Source organism: Leptidea sinapis, chromosome 7, assembly GCF_905404315.1.
Source record: "Leptidea sinapis chromosome 7, ilLepSina1.1, whole genome shotgun sequence".
Lineage (NCBI taxonomy): Eukaryota > Metazoa > Arthropoda > Insecta > Lepidoptera > Pieridae > Leptidea > Leptidea sinapis.
Window position 1 is genome coordinate 12,001,311 of NC_066271.1, and position 18,209 is coordinate 12,019,519.

Below are 18,209 nucleotides of genomic sequence, written 5' to 3' on the forward strand. Positions count from 1 at the left end.
GACGTTATTGAGCGTCAAGATGCCACGCACACAAGCATCTAATAGTAGCCGTTATAAAAACAGCTATTGTTATTAGGTAGTGCGGTATTTAGTTGGAGTCCAATCCTTTTCTAAGGATAATACCTCTAATTCTGAAGAGTTTTTGTATATCCCTTCTAGCCATATGCAAGATGAAGAGTTATGCTATCCATAATGTGCACAGTACACGGAAATGACACTTATGAATGTCAAAAAATATTTTTTCTTATTGAATCTACCGCTACTTCGTAAAGGGTTGAGCTAACGAGAAGAATTAGCAAGAGACTCATTGCCACTCTTTTATATTATGATTTATATTTTCTTCGATTTAAAAATCATTTCATTTATAATATAATCTGTAAATTGATGCAACAAATAGTCAATGCCTTACACGAGTAAACAAAAAAAGTAAATGTAAATTAATAGAAAAGTTATAGAGTACAGTAGCTGCATCATCCACACATACCGTAAATAAATAAAGGTACTCTGTGAGCATTTTATAAGGGATTACATAAAAAATATATATTTTGTAATAACTTTTAAGAATCTGATAATGTTATGTAACATATACAGGCCAACTTTCTTTTCCCAAGGAGCTTAAGTAACAAAAACTATTCTATATAACACAATAAAGTTATTGTTTGCCGTATTTCAGTGACGTTATACAGTAATTAAGTGAGGCTTCTAGAGGTCGTAATACTGAATCACTGTGTATTTATGAGCCGACTAGTATTGGCATGCTATTTTGTTTATCTAAACTTTTGTTTACTGAAGTAAAATGAAGTTATTTAAAGTCACTAGTGGGCTGCGAAATTGTCCGCGCATTTTGGCGTATTATATTAAAGTAATGTTTATTTTTTTTTTTGAGCCCAGACAGAGGAGAAGGGGCTATCCTCCGGGATGACGATGGGAGGGAGGTAATGAATGGTCATGCATCCCAACACAGCCGGATGCGTCGGTTATGTGGGACTCACGTGAAAACCTAAGTGCCTATCCAATAAATATCACCTGAGGTTGACTTTGGGCAAGTTCCCTCTAAGCCTTCATCGAAGGCGACCTTCTCTTGGGGAGAGAGAGGCGCAAGTGGCACTCCCTTAGAAGTATCATCATCATGATCAGCCGGAAAACGTCCACTGCTGGGCAAAGGCCTCCCCCAAAAACTTCCACGACGATCGGTCCTGCGCTGCCTCATACATCTGGTCAAGAAGAACATCTCTAACGAAGATACAGTAAGATAGACAAGAAAGAGAATCTCTTGTTACTGTATCCGATTTTGATTGACAAGTCGTAACCAGTCAACCACGCATAGAATTAGCTCATTCATATTTTGAATATGAAACCATTAGTTAACGCACACATTAACAAATTAGAATTGGTCCACGCACTATGCTGCTGTCAAGTCGTCTATCCTCTAGTATACTCTAAGAAAGACGGAAATATTTACGGGGAGCTTGCCACAATAGTTTGCCATTGATTACTACATTCAAATCGCATTAGCCGTTTCTGAGATGAGGAAACACGCGGGCAAAATTTTAAAATTATTTTTTGAGCTCGGTTGTACTAGTATAAGGAAACTTTTGGCGCAAGAAACTCATCCGGATTTTTTTTCTTAATTTGTTTACAATATATGTAGTATCGTACAATTTTATAATTAAATAGCCTGAGGGCGTTCGCTCCATTCCCAGTCTGGTGGTATCATTAATAAGTTATAGTAACCTTAATCACATGATAACTTACGCATTCTAACCAGGACACTAAGGCCCGGCGCCCATTATCGGCATCGGTACGACTGAGGATTTTAGGTGGCAAATAGTAATATACTATAACATAATGGCAATAAAGTAGAAATTTCCGTGATATGTGGTCGTAATAACAAAAATACCGCTTCGGTATGCTTGAGGCTGCTGTATCGGCAGCCTTGAGAATCCTTCGGGATGCTTCGGCATCCTTCGGCACGCCGCCGGCGCCGAGGCAACACGGCGCCGGGCCTAATGGGGCACTGCAGATTAAATAAACACCTCTCAATCCTCAGACGCAGAGATTGCAGGGGGTGTAGATTCAGTAATAGCAGATGAAACCCCGCTACACATCCTCTCTGAATGTGGTCCTTTAATGCGTAAACGTCCTCTTTTTGAGAAGTCCAATTCTTCAACCGCATGAGATACGTCAGCTCACTCCAAAAGATATAATAAGATTCATAAAAAGAATCAATCATAGCAGTTAACTATCACAATAGATCGCATTGGTTGCAGTGAAACAGGGCTGTATAGCCACTTTACAAATCTTTAACACATCTACGTGTTTTAACAATTCTTTTGAATTTGGTAACACACTCGTTTGTAAATTTTCTGGGATCAATTTGTGAAAGTATATATCTAATATATAAAATTCTCGTGTCATTGTGTTAAACATTGAACTCCTCCAAAACGGCTTGACCGATTCTCATGAAATTTTGAGTGAGTATTAGGTAGGTCTGAGAATCGGACATCATCTATTTTTCATCCCCCTAAATGTTAAGGGTGGTCCACACGAATTTTTTTTTAATTTTTTGACATTTTTTTTTAATTTGTTTGATTATGAGTCAGCATTAAAAAATACATACAACTTCAAGTTTTCACTCATCTACTATCAACAGTTACTTTTGTATTGCGATTTTAATATCGGTATATAATATCAGCTAGTATTGTATAAATATAATGTAAAAATATTGTAAACTTTAAATATTGATTTGAAAGATTGGCAATGAGTTTCTCGCCACTTCTTCTGATGAAAGTTAAACTTTTCTACAATTTTACATTTCGTAATAATTAGTATTATTTTTTCATCTGAGTGACAGAGGATGTAACAAGATTCAGTTATTATATACCGATCGTGCTAAATACGAGAGTGCTGTGACAAAGCCGAGCACTAAGTATTTTTGAAGGAAATTGTCACAAGGGAAATGCGATGGTAAATCGCAGTATCCGTGTAATTTGCTGCTGAAGTGCCTCCAAACTAGGGCACAGAAATGCGTGTTCATTGTGCTTAATGTGAACTAGTTATCGTTTGGATTTTTAGAACATTTCAGGAGAAAATATAATTTAGCCCTACAGTATTCTTATGCATCTTTCACTGCCGGAATTATACTTTTATACCTTTGTATCTCTTATTTACATATATCTTGTATTGCGATAAACACTAAAACTAAAAAATATATTTCTATTGCAAATAACATTTATTACTTTCACTGTGTGTTAGTTTAATACATAAATATAAAACAATTTAAAATATAAAAAGCTTATTCGAATTATCGCCATGGCTGCAATACAGTCCTTTAAACTCGAGAGTTGAGCCCAGTTATCGATAGAAGCACGCACTCTTTCCATGGGCAAAATTCTTCACTGCCAATCGTATGGATTGTTTTAGGGACTACAAATTTTTATGGCGTTTGGGCATTTCATTGCATTGCTCTTAAGCATGTCGTACTCTCTAAAACTGACCATATATTATATTACAGCGGATTAAGATCGGGACTATACGATGGCCAGTCTTCAGCTCTGAAGTCCGAAACGTTCGTTTCCAACTAAGACTGCTTAGATCGGACTATTCTTGGTTTTTGAACATGGTGTTGTTAAGGAGCTTCACTACTTTCTCAAGAATGGTATCTTGATACACTTGTGCCGATGTTTTGATACCTTTTTCACAAAAGTAGTCACTCCTTCATAGCTAATAATATCCCACCAAACCATCCCTGAATTCGGATAGTGCAACGCTGCACTATGTCGACTAATTGGGAAGCTTTCTTAGAGCTTTCAGCATAAATACCGTCATTTTGTTTATTAAAATCTTGCTCAATTGTGAAAACAATCTCACCCGTAAAAAATATTTTTCTGTGACCTCCCTTTGCGTACCGCTTCAGTAGTTGTTTCGATTTTACCACCCTATTCTTCTTAAAATTATCAATTAAGCTGGTCATTTAATTACATCTCTTATAGGCTGCAAGTCCTAAGTCATCTTTTTAAATACACGACATGATTTTAGGTGCTAATTTCATCTCCCGAGATAAAATCTTATGCTTTCGGACAGGATTTCTACGAATTCTTTCCCTTACTGCTTTGAACACCTTTTTTGTACGAACACTGCGTGGACGGACAGACCTTTTGCTGTCACAAACAGATGAGGTCTCATTGTACCTATTAACAGCTCAGTACACAAATATTTTACTAATACCAAGCGTATGGAGAGTTTTAAAAATGCCATTAGGCTGCATACCTACTTTGTGTAATGCAATAACAGCGATTCGGTTCTCTATATTATCCCCACTACATTTTTATATCGCAAAATATTGTACAATATATTGGCGCCAAAACGAGAAAACTCAATGAACAATCATATAAAAATGACAGATTCCAAATTCAAATGTAATATTTTGTTTATTTTAAATTGTACCAGTATTTATGAGCAGAGTAAGTACATATATCTATTAATTAAAGGATGGACAAAGAATAGAGGAATATATTACAAACGAACACATTTTCTGTTATAAAAATATGATTGATATTAACATAAAAGATGTTCGCAAGAAAATCTTATTACAACATTAAGTAATGGCAAGTACTTTTCGTTTGAGAGCCGCTAAATTCTCGTTGAAGAGATCTAAATTAACATCTATTTAAAATGGAGTTGTATGAGGAACAAATTCTGAAAAAATTTCTATAAAATATTTAATGTCAAGCTTACGATTTTATTATAAGTATGTTATTATTATATTTAGTATTTTTTTTATTTTTCATGCATTAGCACCTTTAAATTTTTGCAGATTATAATATATTACATATAGCAGTTATAACGCTAGAAATAAGGGATTGCCAATAAAAGAAGTAACTAATTCTAGTAGGCTTCATAAGGTACATAATAGCTTTGAGGGTAAATGTATACACTTCTATAATAAAGTCCCAGTCACTGTTCAGGCATTATCTATAAATAAATTTAAATGTTTTATTAAAAAATGGCTCTGTCGTAAATCCTATTACTCCACAGCTAAATATCTAAGAGATCGGACAGCCTGGGATGAGATTATGATTGTTTTAAAGCGATAGAAATGACTGTACAATATTGTATATTTTTATTGAAAAGAACGCAGAAAAAAGAATGCTGTGAGATGTTCTTGCGCCGCTTCTTCTCTCTCAGAGCGCTATTTGTTTCCGAAGCGGTAGTAGTATCTAGTATATTACAAATGACATCAAAAAGAATTCTAAAGGAATCAATTTTGAGAAAATAAATGCTATTTTTATGCCTTTTAATAGCGAAAACCTCTGCGGTTTTCTTTGCTAAGGAACCTTTGGTTTATGATCAATAATTTATTAAGAAATTAAAAAAGTATTAACATGAAATTATTTATAATTGCAGAAACGTCGCGTAGGTAAAACGAAAATAACCATCTCTGTAAAATTGAAACGAGGTTACGATAGTAACTTAGCATGTGGCATTTCCTTTGGCAATTCGGCTATTTTGAAAACTTATGTTGATAGTTTTTGGAGTGTGTTAACTGGAGTTATGTGTCTGTGTCCCTTAAATGAGACACATTTTATGAATGATGTTACCTGAGTATTTTCTTTGATTAGTGTTACACGTTTAAATAAAACACTTGTAAAGGATTAAAACGCGTGTAATTGTCCCCCTGAAAACGAGATCTGGAAAGTTCTTGAGACGTCGTCGGGTTAACTAAAATGAAAATAAAAATGTAACTTTTACGCAAAAATCTAATGTAAAACACATTTACAATTACACGCGTTTTAATACTTAAAATTTGTTTTATTTAAATTTTACCCGAGTCACAGGAGTGTTGCCAACCTTTTATTTAGCTGTACGGATTTTTTTATGAACTCATTTCGTATCGACTTTGAAACACCGTTCATACATAGGGCATTCATGGTTCATGCTTAACGAATTTTTTATAATTTATAGAAAGTGTAAAGTATTATCCTTAAGACGACTACTTAACAGCCGAAAGACGTCTACTGCTGGACAATGTCCTCACCCAAACATCTCCAGTGGGAGGCTCCTTTGCACAGGATGCCGTCTAGATTATGGGTACCACAACGGCGCCTATTTCTGCCGTGAAGCAGAAATGTGTAAGCATTACTGTGTTTCAGTCTGAAGGGCGCCGTAGCTAGTGAAATTACTGGGCAAATGAGACTTAACATCTTATGTCTCAAGGTGACGAGCGCAGTTGTAGTGCTGCTCAGAATTTTTGGGGTTTTTCAAGAATCCTGAGCGGCACTGCATTGTAATGAGCAGGGCGCATCAATTACCATCAGCTGACCGTCCTGCTCGTCTCGTCTCTTATTTTCATGAAAAAAAATAATTTCCACGACGATCGGTCCTGCGCTGCCCTCATCCAAAATATTATGGTGATCTTGACCAGATCATCGGTCCATGTTGTCGAACAATACGGCGTCTTCTAGTGCTTGGTCGCAATTCGAGGACTTTATCAGTGGGAGGCTCCTTTGCACCGGATGCCGGCTAGATAATGGGTACAACAACGGCGCCTATTTCTGCCGTGATGCATTAATATGTGAGCATTTCTGTGTTTACGGTCTGAAGGGTGCCGTAGCTAGTGAAATTACTGGGCAAATGAGACTTGACATCTTATGTCTCAAGGTGACGAGCGAACTTGTAGTGCGGTTCATTATTTTTGGGATTTTCAATAATCTTGAGCGGCGCTGCATTGTAATGGGCAGGGCGTATCAATTACCATCAGCCGAACGTCCTGCTCGTCTCGTCCGGTATTTTCTTAAAAAATAAACTTTACTGCCCCATCGGCTATCTGTCCTTCGAGCTACGTTCATTGCCTCTTCAGTTTCGCAATCGTCCAGGCTATGTGACTGTTTCTCGTACTGATGTCTTCATTTCACTCGATCTCGCATGGAAACTTCGGGCATAGCCCTCTCTATTGCCCTCTGGGCGACCATGAGCTTTCCCATAAGACGATTTACTAACCTTAACAGATTTAAACCGGCTACATTAACGTTTGCCCTACTTTTGACTTTGACTTTAATAGCAGGTGTTATTATAGTAACTACTACCATGATAAAAAGGCGTCAAAAGGCCTATAAGTTAGTAGAAATGTAACAAATATATTCTTAATATCTATTACCAATAATATTATGTTGTCAATTCCAATACGTTTCATGTAATAACCTCAAAGGCACAAAATATTGATTTCACGCAAACTTCCCACGAGACTTAACGTAGGAAATTCAATGAATAATAATTCCAACATAATTAGACCCCGAGTAGCTTAGCTGCGACAAGAATCAGAGGTCATTAGTTCTGGTTGATCAGGCTTCGCTAACCAACTGGCGTTTTTATCTGGAGCAACCGGAAGATTTTGAAATTGTATATTCTATTAGAAATTCCAGTGTGATTTTTTTTTTTTAATTTTAATTAGTGTATCACAATAAATAACATTTATGTTGAGGGTCTCATTTAAGCATGTACTCTAAGCAGTTTAGAATTATCTGTATTATGCCCAGACCCGACTGGGCCAGAAGTAAGGTTATTTTGTCCCGGTATTTGTCACCTCCAAAAGGGCTAAACCAATTTGAGTGAAAATTTGTGTGGTATCCAGGTAGGTCTGAGAATCGGCCAACATCTACTTTACATACGCCTGAATGATAAGGGTTACCCACCCCTATCATTCAGGGGTATCTACTTATACTTATTTTAATATGATTCAGCATTAAAAAATACTTCAACACCTATTCGTATCGCGTTTTTAATATTATTCTATTCCACCCACAGATACGTAATAGAGTTGCAAGATGGCAATCGAATATAATGATTATTATAGTACGATAAATTTTGTACGATATTTTTGATAGGTCGGAGAATCGGTCGTCATCTATTTTTTATACCCCAAAAAACTATAATTATTGAACTTTTTTTATTACTTTATATGGCAATACAACGTTTGCTGGGTCATTTAGTAAGATGTATAATTGTTTCGCACGCTCTGCAGTCTCAACAGATTTTAGCTTGAGAAGTGTCGTTAGATTCGTATTTACTGTGAGAGTGACACTGGGTATATCAAAATGATAAAAAAAAACAAAATGGCGGATTATGGCGCCAAATTCAAATATTTTCGTTAATTGACATAAAAAGGATTATGTTCTCTTTTGTTCTATTTGGTGACGTCGTCGATTTTACCTTATTAAAGTGTGCTTTAACGTATGCTTAAACTAATAAAGTGAAATAAATAACTAAATAAAAGAAATTACATAGGAAATAATAAAATTAAGTTACTACAGTTTTCGTTCTGAACAATGAGTTATTATTCTAGTTTAGCAGTTGTATACTCAGTGGCCGCATTTGAAACATCTTCATGTCAAGTGTCAACTTATATAATTTATACGTCTAGATTATGGAGGATAGAGGCAAGGAGTATCATCTACAAAGGGAGAAAAGTTGAAAAAGTGTCCAGCTTATGTAGTAAATAAAAGTTCATAAAGCATCCGCAATGGCGCTGGTGTAGGCACAGGGTATGGTAAGAAGTATGGTGAATGTAGCAATTGTAAACGAACTGAAGTATGGCGAGTTGAAATATTTAAAATTATTGTCGACTAAAGTAGTTAAATAATTAAAATTTCAACAGTATACGTTGTACAAAATGATGTATTAAATATAACCTTAGAGAGTTATTATGAGAAAATGTGTAGCTAGAGTGATTAGTGATTATTATAACGAACCCTATAGTAGTGACCCTGCCCACTGAGCTAGAGGTCCCGGGTTCGAATCCCGGTAGGTGCAAACATTTTTTATGATGAATATGAATGTTTGTTTCCGAGTCATGGATGTTTATAAGTATTTATGTATGTTTTATTTATTTATTAATATTATTTTAAATTTGGCGCTTCTTTTAAGTTTTACGCTGATGCTACTGTAGCGCCACCCTAATTTAATGCATTTTTTTTTATGGAAAATCTGGACAAACGAGCGTACCTGTTGTTAAGTGATCACCGCCGCCCACAATCTCTTGCAACACCAGAGGAATCACAGGAGCGTTGCCGGCCTTTAAGGAAGGTGTACGCGCTTTTTTTGAAGATACCCATGTCGTATCGTATTTTGACGGACACTTTATCATATACACAGATGATTCTCCTTGCCTCAACCCTCAATAGTCTAGATAGAGTCTCTTGCTATCCAACAACTGATAAAAACAGGCCAGGTTTAATACTTTAGTGTGCGTGACCAGCTACGACTTACACTCGCGATGTAAGTTCTTCTCAAGAGCTCAACTTTTTCCGAACATATTATGGTAAATTCAGTAATTTAAAAGATATATTTATATTTATGGTTTAAAAGCGCTTAATTTAAGCCTAATTAACTTTATTTAATAATGTTTATTTGACTTTGTGTTAGTGCGCTTGCATTACTGAAAATAGAGGTAAACTTTAAACTCAATTTTGTTCGACGTTTTCACAGCTATCATAGTCTATCTAGTTCTAGACGTATTTAATGATTTAAAATTGTCAATTATGATTTATGCTAATAATTACTAGTAATATTATAACTAAACATAATACATATTCAAAAAGCTCAAGTGATTAGTAACTTAGTTGTCTAAAAGGCCCTTCTGCTTAACTAGATCGGAATATTCATACAACTTATATTGTTTATTAATATGTAAATACTTTGGAAAGTTCTAGAATTTGCGTTAGACACACGAGTTACGATATTACAGTCGACAAAAACTTGTCTGGAACATTCATAATGTTTCGTGAGTGTTACAGAGATGTGGGTTAATCTTGTTTAACAAAAAATTTGTAATAAAGTAAATTAATTGACATTTATGAAACATCTTCAAGGATATATTTGTGAAAATGTATATTAATGCGAATCACGATTGATTCGTCTGTTTGTATATTAAAACAACAACTTTTTACTAGATACCTTTAGATTAAGGATTGGTCTCCGCTGCGCTCCAACTATATACCCTATCTAAGAACAATAGCTTTTTATTACGGGAACTATTAGATGCTTGTGTACTACGTATCTTTACACTCAATGGCATCTTTTTAAATTTTGTAACATACGCTTCGTGTTATTTTACATTGAACTTAATAAAATACAAGACACGTACTGATGATATATTGTGATCCCAGTGTCTGTCTTAGTTCTTGTAGTATTATTTTTACCTTAGATAATTTATACGTCGATATAGATAGTCACTTGCTGTTAGACATCGGAAAAAAACAGGCCAGGAATAATACTTTAGTGTGCGTGACAAGCTACGTCTTACACTCGCGATTTGTATGACACTTTGTGTTAGTGTGCGTGAATTGCTCAAATTGAGGTTAGTTCTAAATTTTTTTCGACGTTTTCACAGCTGTCATAGTCTACCTTGACGAATAAATGATCTAAGATTTTTACAAAGTTGTACTACGCAACCCGGCATTTTAGTTTCAATTATTAGCAAAGTTTAACAGAACATGTGGTACGTCAGCGTCAAACATTGTTTGAGATTGGCTCGAATACGCCCACTTGGGCGAAGTATTAGTTGCCGGACTTTGGATGACTACGCCTGCGGTATCTAGTTGGAGGGCAGCGGAGACCAATCCTTAATCTAAGTAGATAACTTAAAATATTTACATGGCACTTAAGTATACCAGAATTTAGTTATTATTATAAAGTATCTTAAGGTTAAGCAACGGTAAGATATTGCAACAACACTTGGTAAGCATCATGAAGCTACATCAGTTCGTAAAGGTGCTTTGACATGGAGAGAAGAACTGATAAGAAACTCTTTACCCATCTTTTATAATCCCATCGAAAAAAATAATAAACTTTTCTTGTCTCTCGCACGCTTTGATACTTTATACACTAGTATATCGTATGTTTGTGTGAGGCTCCTCTGCACAGGAAGCCGGCTATATTATGGGTACTACAACGGCGCCTATTTCTGCCGTGAAGCAGAAATGTTTAAACATTACTGTGTTTCGGTCTGAAGGGCACCGTGGCTAGTGAAATTATTGGGCAAATGAGACTTAACATCCCATGTCTCAAGGTGACGAGCGCAATTGTTGTGCCACTTAGAATTTTTGGGTGTTTCAAGAATCCTGAGCGGCACTGCATTGTAATGGGTACGGCGTATCAATTACCATCAGCTGAACAACCTGCTCGTCTCGTCCCTTATTTTCATAAAAAAAAGTCAAAGTCAAAGAAACTTAATTCAATTAGGAGTAAACTAAGCGCTTTTGAAACGTCGATATAAATATTTCTTTTACATTACTTAATTTACCATATTATGTTCGGAAAAAGGAGAGATCGTGAGAAGAACATACAAGAAACTCAACGGCCACTCTTTTCAATCAAATGTAGTATTTTTACAGTGGCTGTAATATACAAAATAAATTAGTTTTAAAAGTCCTACATCCAATATATGAATCGTGTTTTAATAATATAAATTATTTCATGAAAAATTATAAAGAATAAACTGTATAAATATAAATGATCGTATATTACATGTATTAACCTTTACAGCTTGAATTCCTTGTTTGTGTAATGATGCTTCGTGAACATGATGGTCGTGATTACTGTCATAATTAGTAAATGCATCCAACTGTCTTATTTTTACCTTAGCAAGATCATTAGGATAATAATAAAAATCACGATATATCATAAACGGCTTATGAGTTGAAATCGAGTATTTTAGGAATAAAATAAATTATAGCTTAACAAACAAAGGTAAAACCCTCTTATAATAAACAGAAATATATTTATGAATGATAGACTATGTATTTTTAAACTAAACTGAGATTTGGCGTAGTTGAAGTTTGTATGAAGAAGAAGAGCAATAGATTAATAGTTTAAAATCATAATTATTATACTATAACTTACGTAATACGTAAGTATTACAACAGTTTCAGGCCTTATCTGTAAATAAATTTAAATATTTTATAAAAAAAAATTGTTCTGTCGTAAATCCTATAACTCCACAGCTGAATATCTAAATGATCGGACAGCCTGCGACTAGATTGTGATTATTTTATAGCGATAGAAATTACTGTATAATATTGTATATTTTTATTGGAAAGAGCGCAAAAAAGAATGCTGGGAGAGTTACTTCCGCCGTTTCTTCTCTCTCAGAGCGCCATTTGTTTCCGAAGCGGTAGTAGTATCTAGTTTATTAGAAATGACATCAAAAAGAATTCTAAAGGAATCAATTTTGAGAAAATAAATGCCTTTTTTATGCCTTTAGTGTCCATCCCTACTCTGTGCTTTAACTGAAGTAATAATTTATTCATTCTTGACGTTCCTAATGTCACTTTCTACCTAGATAACACAGATTATTAATTTTTGTCATAGAAGCGGTAGCGACCAGTTTGTTTTATTCGTCTATTAATTTGGTTTTGTATTTTTAAAGTGAAAAATTCTTTAGCCGCGTTGGGCACTTTTTGGTAGGGGAGAATCATATGGGTTCGCTTCACCGACATGCTATGAGACTGGCGCACGCGATAAATAATTAATTAATAATATAAATATATATAGTTAGACAATTTTTGGGTGGAGGAAATCTCGTGAGTTCGGGTCACTGAAATGTTAATAGCAGTATATCTGTAGCTATACAACTGACGTATTGTGCAACATTAGTGCTGTGTATATCTTATGAGTGAAATTTGAATTAATTTAGTGAAAAGTTCAATGTCTATATACTGTGCATTGATGAAATAGTGTTTTTTGTTTGATATTATTGAAAATATGTTTTATAAATATATTGAAATCAATAATTTCATTGTTTTGAAACATTATGAAATTTCAAATTTTAATACTAATAGTTCTAACCGCCAATTTTTTTTACATTTAGTGCTTTTTCATTCCAATTGTTTCATAAACAAAATAGTTCAGTAGGCCGAAACCTACACAGCAACATTTGAAAGCACCCTCATATTATAATTAACATCAAACTTCTAAAAACTAAACCCTTAAAATATTTAAAATGAGCCGTCAAATGTTATTGAAGTGTTAACATCCGCTGGTGATTTTTTATACAGAAAAATTTGGTACCTGCTCGGAGTTTAACTTTCTAAAATAATTATCGTGGGAACGGTTAGTATAAATAAGGAATTTGATAGTTTCTTATCTATATTAAAATTGTGGAAGGTTCTCAATAATAAGTCTTTATTTTTTTTTAATCGAATCATTATATTATTTCAACACAGAAATTTTAAATATTTATTTAAATTGAAGATAAAATTGCGTTACAGAAAATAAAAAAACAAAAAATTATTTCCCGTACCGGGAATCGAACCCGAGCCTCCTGGGTGAAAGCCAGGTATCCTAGCCACTAGACCATACGGGAGTTGTTGAATGTCGCGAAATTTCAATTCAACTATCACCTATCATTGAAGCTTTATCGTAAAGATAACAATTACAGTCGTATTTATTTATAACCCGCGTTATCTTAATCAATTTTATTTACGCATTAATTTAAAATTTATTTGAAGAAAGTGTTGCGAAGAACTTTATTGACCTTGATGACAAAGATAATCTTACAATAATGTGTAACATTGCCAAGTTGAAAAGTAAACCATATAAAAGTGACCATGCCCATTAGAAAATTATTAGAATCCATATTGTGGAATCTATTACTATCTAAGTTTACTGTTATTCAAGCGCTTTTTGAGTCAACAGCTCCTGAAGATGCCTAGAGTAAACGCGAAACACATATCAAAGTGATTATGTAAAAATCAATGTTGAACGATGAGAATAGAATAATATTTATTTACCATAGGGAGTGACAACAACATATCATATTGCAACTACTCTTGGTAACGTCATGAAGGTACATCAGTTCGTAAAGGGGCTATGACATGGGGAGAAGAACTGATAAGAAACTCACAGCTCATCCTTTAAATCATATAACAACTTAGCATACTCAATGAAATATTATGCAATATCACTCATACACAGATTTTTTTTTGCTTTGGTCAGATTTGTTTCACCGTCTTTCGCTTAAGATTAGTTAAATTGCAGATTTATTTCATTTGTCAATTCTGAAACTACATTTCAAGTAAACGCTTATATGTCACATACATACAAATACCAAACTAAAAATATAAAGTATAATAATAATAATATTGACACACTTTTCACACAAATTATCTTGCCCCAAGTTAAGCATATATAGCCTGTGTTATGGGTTACAAGATAAAGATATATTTAATACAACATACTTACTTAACCATACATAAATAGGCACATATAAACATACATAAATACATTCAAACATCCATGACTCGGAAACAAACATCCATATTCATCATATAAATGCTTGCACCTACCGGGATTCGAACCCGGGACCTCTAGCTTCGTAGGAAGGATCGCTAACCACTCGGCTATACAGGTCCTCAAAGTATGTAACTTTATTCCATAGATGGTTTGAAATAGAGATCACCAAGACTCCCACAGATCTGTTATTCAAATCCGTAAAGCAGGAAATTGATTACTATATATCTCGACACATTTTGATAGTTCTTACTTCAATTAAATATGATAGTAATTCAAACCAAATTCAAGAACAGTTATCTTAAAATAATTATGATATTTTAACTTTAATGACCATTAGGATCTGCAACGATTTGAAGTAATATTTTACGTTTTAATATGAATAATAATATTACTTTGTTTGTTTCAGGCGTACACACCGACCGGATTCGAGAAGTATGGCTACACGTGCACAGTCGCTGATTATAGAGTCAACTTCTCTGTTTGGGATACCTCAGGTATTTATAACGACATGCCTTTAACTTTTCTCCACTTCACGTTATGGGGTCTGCTGACAGGTTATTGTTAATTATTATTTAAAATATTTTAGTATTCATTTATATACTATATACAAACCATTTTATTCCTTAATAAATATTAAAATATTACAGAGCATTAATTTTGTTCCCTACAATAGGTCTATCCTGAATGTTCAACTGATGGTAATTGATACGCCCTGCCCATAACAATGTAGTGCCGCTCAGGATTCTTGAAAAACCCAAAAATTCTGAGCGGCACTTAAATAATTGCGCTTGTCACGTTTAGACATAATATGATGTTAAGTTTCGTTTGCCCAGTAATTTCACTAGTTACGGTGCCCTTCAAACCGAAACACTATAATGTTTACACATTAATGCTTATATTAGGCGCCGTTGTGGTACCCATAATCTAGCCGGCATCCTGTGCATAGAAGCCTCCCACTGGTATTTAATATTTATTTACTATATGCAAACACTATCTTATAATATTACAGAGCATTAATTTTGTTTCCTACAATAGGAATAGCCTATCCTACAGGCATCCAATTTACATTCCATGGTTACCAATAAGTAGTGAAAGATAAAAGAGTGCACTTTGCTTGTGTGAGTGCGTGCACAAGTGCATCCGAGTGTATGTGTGTTTATGTGTCTGTTGCAAGTGCAGAATCACATAAAAAAGTTGGTAGAAAAAAGGAAAGTAGATTTTTGCTCGACGTTGTTACCATTTAATTACTTATGCAATAACGCAATATTTCAAGTTAAGGGGCCAACCCAATGACCTTGAGGGATCGTTACAGAGTCGTATAGTCGCTGATTATAGAGTCAATTTCTCTGTTTGAGACACGTGCAAACTTCATAGTCGCTGATTATAGAGTCAATTTCTCTCTTTGGGACACGTGCACACTTCATAGTCGCTGATTATAGAGTCAATTTCTCTGTTTGGGACACGTGCAAACTTCATAGTCGCTGATTATAGAGTCAATGTCTCTGTTTGGGACACGTGCACACTTCATAGTCGCTGATTATAGAGTCAATTTCTCTGTTTGGGACACGTGCACACTTCATAGTCGCTGATTATAGAGTCAATTTCTCTGTTTGGGACACGTGCACACTTCATAGTCGCTGATTATAGAGTCAATATCTCTGTTTGGGACACGTGCACACTTCATAGTCGCTGATTATAGAGTCAATTTCTCTGTTTGTGACACGTGCACACTTCATAGTCGCTGATTATAGAGTCAATTTCTCTGTTTGGGACACGTGCACATTTCATAGTCGCTGATTATAGAGTCAATTTCTCTGTTTGGGACACGTGCACACTTCATAGTCGCTGATTATAGAGTCAATTTCTCTGTTTGGGACACGTGCACACTTCATAGTCGCTGATTATAGAGTCAATTTCTCTGTTTGGGACACGTGCACACTTCATAGTCGCTGATTATAGAGTCAATATCTCTGTTTGGGACACGTGCACACTTCATAGTCGCTGATTATAGAGTCAATATCTCTGTTTGGGACACGTGCACACTTCATAGTCGCTGATTATAGAGTCAATATCTCTGTTTGGAACACGTGCACACTTCATAGTCGCTGATTATAGAGTCAATTTCTCTGTTTGGAACACGTGCACACTTCATAGTCGCTGATTATAGAGTCAATTTCTCTGTTTGGGACACGTGCACACTTCATAGTCGCTGATTATAGAGTCAATTTCTCTGTTTGGGACACGTGCACACTTCATAGTCACCGATTATAGAGTCAATTTCTCTGTTTGTGACACGTGCACACTTCATAGTCGCTGATTATAGAGTCAATTTCTCTGTTTGGGACACGTGCACACTTCATAGTCGCTGATTATAGAGTCAATATCTCTGTTTGGGACACGTGCACACTTCATAGTCGCTGATTATAGAGTCAATTTCTCTGTTTGTGACACGTGCACACTTCATAGTCGCTGATTATAGAGTCAATTTCTCTGTTTGGGACACGTGCACATTTCATAGTCGCTGATTATAGAGTCAATTTCTCTGTTTGGGACACGTGCACACTTCATAGTCGCTGATTATAGAGTCAATTTCTCTGTTTGGGACACGTGCACACTTCATAGTCGCTGATTATAGAGTCAATTTCTCTGTTTGGGACACGTGCACACTTTATAGTCGCTGATTATAGAGTGGATTTCTCTGTTGGGGGATTCTTCTTTGTTCTGGTATTCATTATATAATAATGAGAGCCTACCTACAAAAATACATACTCTACCATTTAATTACGTTTCAAAATATTACGTTTATTTGAAGTAAAGAACGACGCCAACTGCCGGCTCAAGATCGCCATTGATTCAATTTAGAATCCTAAGCATTTTTAATTTATTATTATTATAATATAAATTTAAGTACAATTTTTGTCTAAATTGAATGATTTAACATGGCTTCAATTTGTTCGGGGTTTTTGGTGATTCTTTTTCGCCATGTCTGTTAATAATATAATTTAAAAAACTTCTCTACTTCACATATTCTGTAGAAATATGATTATTTTTTGTAAATATTCGTATAAACTTTATGCTAATGCGCACTATATAAGCAATTTAGTACACCTCGGGGCGTGCATTATATGTATATCGGCATTTAGACAATGCCTACCATAATAAGAACCTAAATTAATATAACCCACTAGTGTTAATTAATTTAGTACAATTGTTCTATGACCAATTTCTATTGAACACCCACTCAGTAAGTTTTGGATTACTTTTAAGACCATTAAATTGACATGTCGATGTAGAGTTAATCACAACATCCACCTCTTGGTGGTAAGGTAGGTACTTGTACCTACAGTGCCTACCTTACTAGAAAAGCAATGCGGCGTGCCTGGAACACATATACTGTTAAAAAACCATGTTAGGCTTAGAAGTTACTTCTAAATTAGCTCTATAAATTTGTGCATTACATCTATTGTTATTCATCCTTTCTACGCGACCAATAATCCCTTTCGGTCACCTTTCGGATACCTGTCGCTATATTTTACTCTGCCTCGCACCCTTATTACATTTTTCCTTAACACCCATAGATATTACGCATGGCTGGAATTTTCAGCGAATTAGAATTAGAGGCACAATTGATTCATGAGAAAGTGAACGATCAAGTGCGATATAGCATAGAGTTTTTTGGACCTTCTAAAAAGTCTATTACTGCCTTTTTTAAATATTTTATTAGACAAAGACGAGGCGAGTAAGACGTTCAGCAGATAGTAATTGATACGCCCTGCCCGCTACAATGCGGTGCCGCTTAAGATTCTTGAAAATCCCGAAAATCTGAGTGTAATTGCTCTCGTCACTACAAGATAAGATCATAAGATGTTTAGTCTCATTAATTAGCCCAGTAATTTCTGCGGCGAAATGTTACAAATTAT

The 18,209-nt window shown here is 35.0% G+C and overlaps 1 protein-coding gene and 1 non-coding gene across 2 annotated transcripts in view; one reads left to right on the forward strand and one right to left on the reverse strand.

Moving 5' to 3' along the window:
• Positions 1 to 18,209, forward strand: part of LOC126965263 (rho-related GTP-binding protein RhoN-like) — a 122,645-nt gene that overhangs the window by 88,097 nt on the left and 16,339 nt on the right. Inside the window, exon 3 of the mRNA XM_050808765.1 lies at positions 14,696 to 14,783. Within this exon, the coding sequence (XP_050664722.1) occupies positions 14,696 to 14,783 (88 nt within the window). The remainder of the gene's footprint in view (positions 1 to 14,695; positions 14,784 to 18,209) is intronic.
• On the reverse strand, positions 13,289 to 13,360 carry Trnae-uuc (transfer RNA glutamic acid (anticodon UUC)). The gene has a single exon. It is a non-coding gene; the product is annotated as a tRNA-Glu (tRNA).